The 13,597-nt window shown below is 41.6% G+C and overlaps 1 protein-coding gene across 3 annotated transcripts in view; it reads right to left on the reverse strand.

The window, feature by feature from the left end:
- Positions 1–409: 409 nt before the first annotated feature.
- The window catches only part of LOC100559147 (IgGFc-binding protein), a 32,465-nt gene continuing 19,277 nt past the window's right edge, over positions 410–13,597 (reverse strand). For all 3 annotated transcript variants that reach the window (XM_008117066.3, XM_008117067.3, XM_062962627.1), the window contains 4 exons: positions 7,686–7,885; positions 3,735–4,115; positions 1,041–1,327; positions 410–758 (listed from right to left, as the gene is read on the reverse strand). In XM_008117066.3, the coding sequence (XP_008115273.2) occupies positions 1,046–1,327; positions 3,735–4,115; positions 7,686–7,885 (863 nt within the window). In that variant the 3' untranslated portion in view covers positions 410–758; positions 1,041–1,045. The remainder of the gene's footprint in view (positions 759–1,040; positions 1,328–3,734; positions 4,116–7,685; positions 7,886–13,597) is intronic.

Below are 13,597 nucleotides of genomic sequence, written 5' to 3' on the forward strand. Positions count from 1 at the left end.
TATTATTATTATTATTATTATTATACAGTGCAGAGACTCCTTGAGAAATTCAGTGTTCTCTGTCAAAAAAAAGGACCAGATGGCTTCGCATAAAACAGAAATTGCTGAATCTTAAGTAAAGTTACTTTTATGTTACCAATGGAGTTAAAATTTTCTAATCTGACTCTATCCTTAGTCCTGATATGGCAAAGAATGAACTCCATTTACATTGAACTCACTCAACACCATCCTAACTGTCATCAGAGTTGATCTGTGATCTAATATCTTTTCTTCTTCTGTGAGTGCATATAACATAGTAAAGTCAATGCAGTTTGATACCACTTTAACTGCCATAGCTCAATGCTCTGCGATCATGGGAGTTGTAGTTTACTGAGGCATCAGCAATCTTTGGAATGAGTGAATGAACCGGTTGAAACTCATAATCAAGAACATTTTATTTAATTGACTGACAGTTCTATTTCTAAGTACAGTACTTATGTAAATCAGTGGTAATTCTGCTATACATCAAGCATAATAAGCGAAGCTCCCTTCTAGCTCTGGGAAATTCCCAGTAATAACAAATCTGAAAAATGTTGGACGTTATGCTTTTGAAGTTAATCTTGTCTTTTTATTACATTGGATTATAGAGATGTTGCTGTACCAGACAGTTTAATAGTTAACATTTTGAGCATTGTATGGCTTCTTCTCTGAATCTGAACTTCTCTGAAGTTGCTTGCCGCCTTTCACTGCATGTGGTGGTGGGATTTCCCAAAGAGTTACTGCAAAGAAAAACAAATTTTAAAAAAAGAGTTTGACTTCACCATTTTTGAAAGTGCATTGATTCAGGGAAGGCTATGGTTAGGGTCCTGCAACTAAATTCCCCCTTTGGTGATCTTTTTTTAGCCAGGACTGACAATAGCTGGCCTTGATCTGGCTTGGGAACAGATCACTACTTCTTTTTTCAAAGTAATGATGTAGTTTGGTTCTAATTAAAGCTCAATATCACACAAGAACTTAATAATAAACAGATGTGTCATTAGACTGTCCATAAAGCAACTTACTAGTGTCAGTAGTCCTTGGACCTCCAGGCATGGAGGACTTCGGCAATATCCATCTCAGATTTCCCGCTGGGCAGCTTCAGATCATCAGATCTGTTCCCATTGAAGTTTCCACATGGGCCACAGAGCTTCTCAGATAAAGTCTCCCTGACTTTCACTGTCACCTGCCCATCAAAATGAAGCAGAACCTGAACCAGGGGGGCTTGATCAATCAGTAACCCATCTTGAACCTGGCTCACAGTTACTGCTTTGGAGACTTTGTATGGTAACTTCACAGAGCGCCCGTTTACCTGGATAAAACAAAGTTGCAGTCATTAGATGCTCTTTTGAGTAAAGACTAAGAAACTAGAATAATCTTGAGGTTCAAATGTACACCAGCTGAACAAGGCTGAGCTATAGCAGGGAGGGCAGGCTAAACATGGACATATGGAAAGTATCAGGGGCTCACTTTACCTTGGTGTTGAAAAGGTAAGGAGCCTTTGGGGTTGCCATGAATGAAATGAAGTTACTGTCAGTGTTTTTGGTGTCTGAGTGAAAATACCATTTAGTTTAAACTGCATGTGAAGAAAAGTTACAGTAGTTCATGAGTTAATGCAATAGAAGGGAGGAACATTGAAGGAATGCAAGCTATGTAACGTCCAGTATCAGAAGACAAAAGTGTGTTGTCCTTTTGCCATGATTTCACAGTGAGCAGACATGCTCGCTGTAAATATTTTGTAAATAAAGTTAAAGGCCGCTCTCTATGTACTGAAAATAAGAGAATGGACTGCATTTGTGCCCCATGTTTGTGTCCCTGTTTTTGAACTGGGAAGGATGAGGGAGAAGTGAGAGAAAGTACGAGATTTATGGTTTTATGATCTTCCTTATCATGGTTTGTTTACCACAGTTACATACTCTAGACACTATTTAGGTATAATTATACACAGCCTGTAATTGAAATTACAAATGGTAAAACGTGTTTGCTTATCATAGCACATGCTTATTTTGCATTTCTGATTGATGAGTTAATATGTCTTGCATTGCTGGGAGGAAAGTATTAATTGCATGAAAAAATCATCCTTCTTAATGTCTAGTTTAACTAAAATGCACCATAATGGGGAGATATAGTGATTTGTACCTAAAATAACAACAATCTTTTCCCAATTTGCATCTACACATACAAGTTAGCACAGGCACATTTTATGCATATCTCTGTCCTCTTATTTTTAACATACAGAAACCGTCCCTCTTTGTTTTCAGTTTGTAGAGGTATCTGATTAAATCTTGGCTGTTGGAGCTGCGTTGGCACAATGGGTTAAATGTTGGCTGAACTGCTGACTGGAAGGTTGGGTTGCTGATCTGAAGGCTGCCGGTTTGAATCTCTGAGATGGGGTAAGCTTCTGTATTTCAGCTCTAGTTTGCAGATATATGAGAGAAGCCTCCCAGCTAACACATCCCCTGGGCAACGTCTCTGTAGACGGCCAATTCTCTTACATCAGAAGCAACTTGCAGCATGTTCTCAAGTTGCTTCTGACACTATAAAAACCCCTGGCTTGCATGCATGCAACCCAGATGTTATAGACTACAACCTAAATAATTCGAGATCACTGCCATTCTAGCAGGGCTAATGGGCAAAGCGGTCCAGCGACATCTGAGATTAACCAGGTTTTCTTTCTCTGTCCTGGGTCATGTAACCAGATAAAAGCTGAATTATTTATTTACAGTAGAGTCTCATTTATTTAAGCTAAACGGGCCGGCAGAAACTTGGATAAGCCAATATCTTGGATAATAAGGAGGGATTAAGAAAAAGCCTATTAAACATCAAATTAGGTTATGATTTTACAAATTAAGCACCAAAACATCATGTTTTACAACAAATTGGACAGAAAAAGCAGTTCAATACACAGCAATGTTATGTTGTAATTACTGTATTTATGAATTTAGCACCAAAATATCATGATATATTGAAAACATTGACTACAAAAATGGCTTGGATAATCCAGAAACTTGGATAAGCGAGGCTTGGATAAGTGAGACTCTACTGTACTTCATTTCTATCCCACCCATCTCACCCCGAAGGGAACTCAGAACAGCCTTACAAAATAGGCAGCAATTGGATGCCATAAATAAACATACAATAAAATAAACAATTACACTAAAACCAAAGACATTTAAAAATACAAGTTAAAACCGGGCATGACATGTACAGTAGAATCTCACTCATCCAAGCTTCGCTTATCCAAGCTTCTGGATAATCCAAGCCATTTTTGTAGTCAATGTTTTCAATATATCGTGATATTTTGGTGCTAAATTTGTAAATACAATAATTACAACATAACATTACTGCGTACTGAACTGCTTTTTCTGTCAAATTTGTTGTATACCATGATGTTTTGGGGCTTAATTTGTAAAATCATAACCTAATTTGATGTTTAATAGGCTTTTCCTTAATCCCTCCTTATTATCCAACATATTCGCTTATCCAAGCTTCTGCCGGCCCATTTAGCTTGGATAAGTGAGACTCTACTGTACTTAAAAAGGGGATTAAAATGGTGCATGCTGAATTTGACTAAGAACTTTTCTTCTGTCTAACCTCCTATGTGTACCTTCAAGGTACCGCCATGAGTGTCATAGTGTTTTCTTAGGTCAGGAATACTAAGAGATAGTTTTGCCAGTTCTTTTTTCTGAAATACAGCCTACAGCATCTGGTGTTCTTACCCATATTTTATTCTTGGTCTTCAGAGTGATGGATGCATCCTGGAAGTAAAAGTAGACAGCTTTCCCAACTGCCAGGTCACCTTCCACATCCTTTCCAATGTTCACTAAGGCCCTGAACCAGGAGGCATCATTTTGATCACAAACAGAGGCCAAGTCATAAACCCCACTGCAAAAGTACTTCCCCGAGGCTCCATCAAAGGAGGTAAACTTGGCTTCTGGTGTGACTTTACATTGGCCTTCTCTGGCCTCGCAGCCCCACACGCCATCTCTAAGTGTGCAAATCTCATCCGGAGGGCAGGTCGTTTTTTCATGGGTGAGTTGTCCTGGAGCATGGCAGGTGTATTTTTCCGTGCAGTTACTTGAGAAAACAGTCTCTTTAGCCTGTAGACAAATACCCAGGTAAGCAGAAAAATTACGGCAATTGAAAAAAGTCATAAACATTCCAAGAATGCTTTCTTTATTTTTATTTAAATACCCTGTTTCCCTGAAAATAAGCCATCCCCAGAAAATAAGACCTAGCAGAGGTTTTGCTGAATTGCTAAATATAAGGCCTCCCCTGAAAGTAAGACCTAGTAAAGTTTTTGTTTGGAAGCATGCAGAATCGGTAAACGTACATACCATAGATTGTTGTACATGGAAATAAAGGTAGTAACAAGAAATAATAATAATACAATAATAACTTTATTCTTGTATCCCACCTCCATCTCCCAGAAGGGACTCAGGGCAGCTTACACAGGGACAAGCCCAACAACAACATAAATTTACATATAGACAGAAATTTAAAACAGTAATTTAAAAACAGTATAGCAATAAAATATAGAAATTCTTGAAAGGATTCACAGTTTTGTTATTCTGGTTTGTGATGACAACTCCTGTACAGTAGATAATAAATTTTCATTTTTTATAAAATTCAACCATAAATGTGAATTCTTCTTTGTGGAAAAATAAGACATCCCCTGAAAATAAGACCTAGTGCATCTTTGGGAGCAAAAATTAATATAAGACACTGTCTTATTTTTGGGGAAACAGGGTATATGTATTTATTATTTATTTTATTTCCATCATTTCTATCCCGCCCTTCTCACCCAAAGAGACTCAGGGTGGCTCACAGTCTGGCAAAATTCAATGCCAATATACAATACAAAAAGATAAAACATAAGCAATTAAAACAATTAGATAATTTAATAAAGTACAATAAATAGATTTAAAACCATCTATATATATAAAAGAGTGATGGCATCGGGCAGCGGACAAAACAACAAAACTACAGGCCCCCCAACCTCGAAATTTGACAACACAACCCATCATTCACGGCTCTAGGTTGATACAACAAAAAGAAAAGAAAAATAAAGTCCTAATTACAGGGAGAGGAATAATAGTTTTTATCCAATTGCTGCCAGTTTGAAGGCTAAGCTCTGCCCACTTGGTCTCCTAACAACCTCCTCAGCCCAGGGGACAGGCACAGTTAGGCCTCACTTAGGCCTCTTCCACAGATTATCAGATTTTAACTGGATTATATGGCAGTGTAGACTCAAGGCCCTTCCACACAGCTATATAACCCATTTAGAATCTTATATTATCTGCTTTGAACTGGATTATCTTGACTCCACATTGCCATATAATCCACTTCAGTGTGCATACTAAACATAAAGACAACCATACAACAGACATTCAATACCACCACTACCTCGACAATTTCTCACCACCACCACCAGACAAAGCCACAGCAACGCGTGGCCGGGCACAGCTAGTACAATATAAAATACTTGAGCCATTCGCCCACAAGACCTTGTACACAAACCTATTGCATGTGGCTATCTATCTATCTCTCTAAATTAAAGTATGCATGCATGTTTTTGGTTAATTGGCTAGTTGGTTGTACCACAAAGACTCCTACATGGCTTGATGGATCTGGACCAAACTTAGCCCACATACTCTTCATTATACCACTTAAAATAAATAAGGGGTTTGGACCTAGAGCTGAGGGAAAGAAAGGGAAAAAGTGAATTGATCATGTGAGAATACCTGGAAGATATATTCTATACTTACTCCAAGAGATCCTAACAAACTTGCCTGGATCAAGAAACATATCTGCCAGAAATATTATGCTCAGATACAAAATGCCATGCTATACCCTGTATCCCTGATCTTAACAACATCTTTATTGATTATTGTTTAGATTTTAAGGATTAAATTTTGGAGAGCTATATTTTTCGTGTAAAGGATGGATAAAATGTTTAAATAAACAAATAAGCTGGCAAGATAATTCCAATGTTTGGAAGCCACCACAAATAACACATTATCTTACAGTAGAGTCTCACTTATCCAACATAAACGGGCCGGCAGAACGTTGGATAAGCGAATATGTTGGATAATGAGAGATTAAGAAAAAGCCTATTAAACATCAAAATAGGTTATGATTTTACAAATTAAGCTCCAAAACATCATGTTATACAACAAATTGGACAGAAAAAGTAGTTCATTGCGCATTAATGCTATGTAGGAATTACTGTATTTATGAATTTAGCACTAAAATATCACAATGCATTGAAAACATTGACTACAAAAATGTTTTGGATAATCCAGAACATTGGATAAGTGAGTGTTGGATAAATGAGACTCTACTGTATATGACAGTCCACTCACTTTATCTCTGAGGACAAACACAACCTCTGATTTCATCCATAGAGTGTCTTGTAAAACAAGGTACTGTGACTTACCAAGGATTCCTCTTAGGACTATAAAGAATATCTGTAAATATTGTCATCCTCAATGAAAAAAGGATGTCGCAATATTTGAGACACCATGCTGAGAAATGAAGAACAGATTGAACACATGGTTTGCAGACTTCTTTCTGGGGAAAACGTACTAACTATAGAGATCCAGCATGATGTAGCACTTTGAGCATAAGATGGGAGCTTCAAATTATGATCTAGCTGTGAAACCTGCTGAGTGACCTTGGGCAAGTCATGCTCTCTCAGGGTGCTGTGATGTCTCAGGCACCTTTGGCCCATGACCCCACAGCCATCATGGATCAAACTGAAGAGGATTTGGGCTTTCTTCCATCTCAGCAAGATTCCGTCCCTTTCCAGATGTCTCCTGTTGACATTTCAGTGCCAGAGCCAATTAGGGACGCCCTTGAAACGGAGCCTGTTTCTCCAGAAAGCTTGGTGTTTGATAGAAGGGCTTTTCTCAAAACAGATCGCTCCCAAAGGCAGATTTTAAGGAGAAGCGCGAGATTAGCGGAGAGAGGCGATTGTGGCTAAATCAGTTCCCTTGGGAAGTTTTGGGGAGGCAGGCATCTGGTACGATGTTGAAACAGCTCCATTCTCTGGGAAGATTTGGGGAGTCAAACATCTGCTTGGGGGGAGCTCTTGAACTTCAATAAAAGTTCTGCACTGAGTTTTCCCTATCGCGGTGTCAACATGACTATTGAATGAAGAACATCGTCTCTTGTTCCTGAGCTTCCAAGCGGCCCACTGGCGCGTTTACTCACGAGTAGTCTGGGAGTTGCGTCCCACTACTTGCCAAGTTTGGACTGTGTTTCAGATCCACCACGAAATACCTTGCCTAGCCTTGAATCCTTGTTCTGGACTTTACTTCAAGAATCTTCCTGCGGAACCTTGCTCTTTCCCCACTCAAACTTCCAAAGAGTTTGAGTGTGTTTCGGTTATTTGGATTATAGACTTTAGACTCTAATACTGGACATATAACTTCATTTTATTGGACTAATTTTGATCTTCTCTAAAAGGTCAACTGCTGGACTATATACTCTGCTTATTTTTGTTTACAACTTTTATTGCTTTAATAAAGATATTAGATTGTTTATTGGTCTCCGTGTTGGTTTCCAGTGTTGGTATCATGCTGCTTAGGGGTGTTACAGGTGCATCTACGCTGTAGATCCAATGGGTCTACTTTAATCAGGACTAATAATAGGATTAAGCCACTTACCTTGAGGTAGAATCCATCACGCACACAGCCACACTTGTCTATAGGCACACAGGTATCTCCATCAAATATATAACCTTCATTGCACTGACAGCCTTCAAAGCAATGCCTTGTGCACTTCAGTGGCATGTACAAGTTGGCACAGGTCATATCGCAATGGGAAGTGCAGGTCACATAATGGTTGTTGTTTGGGCAGGTCATGGCTGCAGACCAAGGAAGCAGAAAGGGCATTTTCTTAGTCTCACCAATGCCAAATAGAACAGTGTCACAATATAGCAAGATCGCTCTCTCATTCCAGCTTCCAACCCTCTGTGAAACATTCAGAGAAATATAAGACACTTTTAAATCTAGACTAAGTATCAGGACCATCCCATTAAAAGGAGCCTCCGGTGGCCTAGGGGATAAAAACCTCATGACTTGAAGGTTGGGTTGCTGACCTGAAAGCTACCAGGTTCGAATCCCACCCGGAGAGAGCACGGATGAGCTCCCTTTATCAGCTCCAGCTCCATGCGGCGACATGAGAGAAGCCTCCCACAAGGATGGTAAAACATCAAAACATCCGGGCATTCCTTGCAGACGGCCAATTCTCTCACTCCAGAAGCAACTCCGGTTGCTCCTGACACGAAAAAAAAATCCCATTAAAAAGGTTTCAATTTCTTTCTGATTGATTCAGAAAAGTAGATGAAAGAAACATGAAATCCCTAGGTAAAGGTAAAGGTTTCCCCTGACGTAAAGTCCAGTCATGTCTGACTCTAGAGGTTGGGGCTCATCTCCATTTCTAAGCCGAAGAGCCGGCGTTGTCCGTAGACACCTCCAAGGTCATGTGGCCGGCATGACTGCATCGAGCGCCCTTACCTTCCCGCCGGAGCGGTACCTATTGATCTACTCACATTGACATGTTTTCGAACTGCTAGGTTGGCAGAAGCTGGAGCAACAGCGGGCGCTCACTCCGCTCCCGGGATTTGAACCTGGGACCTTTTGGTCTGCAAGTTCAGTAGCTCAGTGCTTTAACACACTTTGCCTAGAATCCCTAGAAGGAACAAAAGTGGATACAGTAGAGAAATATGAGGGAAGAGCAAACTATTGAGAAAAAGGCAGAGGATCCATGAGGCAAAGGAAGAACAAGGAAACAAAAACAGAAGGACCTATGAAGAAACCATACAGACTTTTGGATCACATTTGGTAATATACTAAGTAGGCAGATAGAATCATAGAATCATAGAATCATAGAATAGTAGAGTTGGAAGAGACCACATGGGCCATCCAGTCCAACCCCCTGCTAAGAAGCAGGAAATCGCATTCAAAGCACCCCCGACAGATGGCCATCCAGCCTCTGCTTAAAAGCCTCCAAAGAAGGAGCCTCCACCACGGCCCCGGGGAGAGAGTTCCACTGTCGAACAGCCCTCACAGTGAGGAAGTTCTTCCTGATGTTCAGGTGGAATTTCCTTTCCTGTAGTTTGAAGCCATTGTTCCGTGTCCTAGTCTGCAGGGCAGCAGAGAACAAGCTTGCTCCCTCCTCCTTATGACTTCCCTTCATGTATTTGTACATGGCTATCATGTCTCCTCTCAGCCTTCTCTTTTGCAGGCTAAACATGCCCAGCTCTTTAAGCCGCTCCTCATAGGGCTTGTTCTCCAGACCCTTAATCATTTTAGTCGCCCTCCTCTGGACGCTTTCCAGCTTGTCAACATCTCCCTTCAACTGTGGTGCCCAAAATTGGACACAGTATTCCAGGTGTGGTCTGACCAAGGCAGAATAGAGGGGGAGCATAACTTCCCTGGATCTAGACGCTATACCCCTATTGATGCAGGCCAGAATCCCATTGGCTTTTTTAGCTGCCGCATCACATTGTTGGCTCATGTTTAACTTGTTGTCCACGAGGACTCCAAGATCTTTTTCGCACACACTGCTGTCAAGCCAGGCGTCCCCCATTCTGTATTTTTGATTTCCATTTTTTCTGCCGAAGTGAAGTATCTTGCATTTGTCCCTGTTGAACTTCATTTTGTTAGTTTTGGCCCATCTCTCTAGTCTGTCAAGATCGTTTTGAATTCTGCTCCTGTCTTCTGGAGTGTTGGCTATCCCTCCCAGTTTTGTGTCGTCTGCAAACTTGATGATCGTGCCTTCTAACCCTTCATCTAAGTCGTTAATAAAGATGTTGAACAGAACCGGGCCCAGGACGGAGCCCTGCGGCACTCCACTTGTCACTTCTTTCCATGATGAAGACGACGCATTGGTGAGCACCCTTTGGGTTCGTTCGCTTAGCCAATTACAGATCCACCTAACCGTAGTTTTGTCTAGCCCACATTTTACTAGTTTGTTTGCCAGAAGGTCGTGGGGGACTTTGTCGAAGGCCTTACTGAAATCCAGGTACGCTACATCCACGGCATTCCCTGTATCGACCCAAGTCGTAACTCTATCAAAAAAAGAGATCAGATTAGTCTGGCATGACTTGTTTTTGGTAAATCCGTGTTGACTATTAGCAATGACCGCATTTGTTTCTAAGTGTTCGCAGACCACTTCCTTAATGATCTTTTCCAGAATTTTGCCTGGTATTGATGTGAGGCTGAGGTAATTGTTTGGGTCGTTCTTTTTTCCCTTCTTGAAGATAGGGACCACATTCGCCCTCCTCCAATCTGCTGGGACTTCTCCCGTTCTCCAAGAACTCTCGAAGATAATTGCCAGTGGTTCTGAAATAACTTCCGCTAGTTCCTTCAGTACTCCTGGATGTAGCTGATCTGGCCCTGGGGACTTGAATTCGTTTAGAGTGGCCAGGTGTTCCTGGACGACTTGTTTCCCTATTTGGGTTTGGATTTCCCCCAATCCTTCATCCATTCCATGTTGCTGAGGTTGAAGATGGCTTTCTTTTTGTGAGAAGACCGAGGCAAAGAAGGCATTAAGTAGTTCTGCCTTTTCCCTGTCCCCTGTCGCCATCACCCCATCTTCTCCTTGCAATGGCCCTATCGCCTCCTTTTTCTTCCTTTTTCTACCAACGTAAGCAAAAAAGCCTTTTTTGTTGTTTTTTATGTCCCTGGCAAGCCTGAGCTCATTTTGCGCTTTAGCCTTGCGAACCTTTTCCCTACAGGTGTTGGCTATAGGTTTGAATTCTTCTTTGGTGATTTCTCCCCTTTTCCACTTCTTGTGCATGTCACTTTTGAGCTTTAGCTCAGTTAGAAGTTCTTTGGACATCCATTCTGGCTTCTTTGCACTTGTCTTATTTTTCTTCTTTGTTGGCACTGTTTGCATTTGCGCCTTGAGTATTTCACTTTTGAAAAACTCCCATCCATCCTTAACTCCCTTGTTTTTTAATATCGGCGTCCATGGAATGCCGCTCAGTAATTCCTTCATTTTTTGGAAGTCAGCTCTCTTAAAGTCCAGAATGCGTGTTTGACTTGTCTTAGTTTCAGCATTCCTTTGTATTGCAAACTGCAGGAGCACATGGTCACTTGCCCCTAAGGATCCAACCACTTCAACTGTATTGATCAGGTCTTCCACATTTGTTAAGAGTAGATCAAGAGTTGCTGATCCCCTTGTTGCCTCTTCTACCTTCTGGACCATAAAATTATCTGCAAGGCAAGTGAGGAATTTGTTGGACTTTGTACTCTTGGCTGAGTTTGTTTTCCAGCAGATATCGGGATAATTGAAATCGCCCATGACTACTATATCTCTTCTTTGTGCCTGTTTGGTCAGCTGTTGACAGAAGGCTTCATCAAGTCCTTCATCCTGACTCGGAGGTCTGTAGTAGACACCCACGACAAGATCTTTTTGAGTCCCGGTTCCCTTGATTCTTATCCAGATGCTTTCAAGCTGGTTTCCCGGATTACAGTCTTGCATTTCTTCTGCAACGTAACTGTTTTTGACATATAAAGCTACTCCCCCTCCTCTCCCCTTTGTTCTATTTCTGTGAAAGAGGTTATAGCCCTCAATGGTTAAATTCCAGTGATGGGAGTCATCCCACCAGGTTTCAGTGATGCCTATGACATCGTATGTGTGGTGCTGTGCTAGGAGTTGGAGTTCGTCTTGCTTATTTCCCATGCTCTGAGCATTAGTGTAAAGACATGTAAGCCCCTGTGACCTCCCCTCGAACTGTTTATTTGGGATTATTGTGCTCTCTGTACTTGGTCCTTGCTGTGTTTGTGCAGCCCTCCGTTTAGCCTTTTGGCGGTTCCCTGTGGTCGTGGGTAATATAGTGTTCGCCAGGCTGTTGTTCCCCTCCCCCAGTGGATCTAGTTTAAAGTGTGCCTGATGAGGTTTGTGAGTCTGTGTGCAAAAAGATGTTTTCCTACTTGTGTGAGATGCACCCCATCGCTTGCCAGTAGTCCATCCTCTTGGAAGAGTAGACCATGGTCAAGGAAGCCAAAATGCTCCTCTTGACACCATTTTCTGAGCCAGTTATTGACCTGTACTATTTTTCCGGCCCTTGTAGAGCCGTGTCCTACAACGGGGAGGAGGGATGACTGGCCAAGGGTTCAAGGGTGACTGGCCAAGAAGGAGGGGGTCAAAATGATGTTACACAATGTGAGCAGTGAGCTCAAATCTATGGATCCTCATACCAGGGTGAGGAACGCATGGCCTTCCAGATAATACTGAGCTGCAGCTTATATACTTCCTGGCCAAAAACATCTTGAGCTGAAACATCTGAAGGCCACCCATTCTCCATCCCTGCAAGAGAGTGAGTTGAAAGTGTGGACACTGGGCAAACTGGGCAAATTGAAGATGATCCAGAGCAGAAGAGTCCCAAATAGAGAGAAAGTGGACAGGAAACTAGATCTGGGAGAACTAAAAGTTATATATTGGAAAGCAAAGAACAACTAGGATTTCTAGATATAAACATTTGTCCTTAATATTGTTGCTATGGACCCAAACTGGTGTTGAACTTAGACTCTAGAGAGCAGGGTTCAAATCCCCACGCAGCCATGGAAATCCACATGGTCACCTTGGGCAAGTCACATTCAGCCTCAGAGGAAGGGCATGGCAAACTTATTTATTTATTTATTTATTTATTTACAGCATTTATATTCCGCCCTTCTCACCTTGAAGGGGACTCAGGGCGGATCACATTACACATATAGGCAAACATTCAATGCCTTTTAACATAGAACAAAGACAAACAAACATAGGCTCCGAGCGGCCGCGAACTCGACCTCCTGGTCAGAATGATTCATTGCAGTTAATTGCAGCTGGCTTGCTCTCCCGCCTGCGCCACAGCCCGGGCCCACTTCCTCTGAACAAATCTTGCAAAGAAAACTGTATGATAGACTTACCTTAGAGCAGAGGTTCTCAACCTGAGGCTCCCAGATGTTTTTGGCCTACAACTCCCAGGAATCCCAGCCAGTTTACCGGCTCTTAGGATTTCTGCGAGTTGAAGGCAAAAACATCTGGGGACCCCAGGTTGAGAACCACTGCTTTTGGAGTCACCTTCAGTAGGAATTACTAGAAGACAGATGTGCACATGCACACATACATGTCAGAGTAATTTGCAGTGCAGCAGTAGTTGGATGGAATCAGTGGAACGCAGAAAGTAGTGACATCCAGAGGTGCTGGTAAAACTATATACAAAGTTTTACTGTACAAGACAAACAGACTTGCAGACAATAGACACAGGACATAACACCTAGGCAGACAGCACTCAACACAGAACTGAACTGATGCAATCAGCAATGCACACACACTTGTGTCTGGATACTCCCCAGCTCCAGCCACACATTAAGGTCATCACAGCTTCTTAGTAATTAACTCTTTACAGACTATAGTCCACTCTGGATGATGCAATTAGTATGCAATACAGGCAAGACACAAATTTCATTTAAACACTACCAATACACAAATCCCACATTAACAATATAATGCTGCTATCCCATCAGAACGGACATAGAAATTAATTTTTGACAGTCATGACTTCTACTGTAATCACACTTTT

This window comes from Anolis carolinensis, unplaced genomic scaffold (assembly GCF_035594765.1).
Source record: "Anolis carolinensis isolate JA03-04 unplaced genomic scaffold, rAnoCar3.1.pri scaffold_10, whole genome shotgun sequence".
Classification (NCBI taxonomy): Eukaryota; Metazoa; Chordata; class Lepidosauria; order Squamata; family Dactyloidae; genus Anolis; species Anolis carolinensis.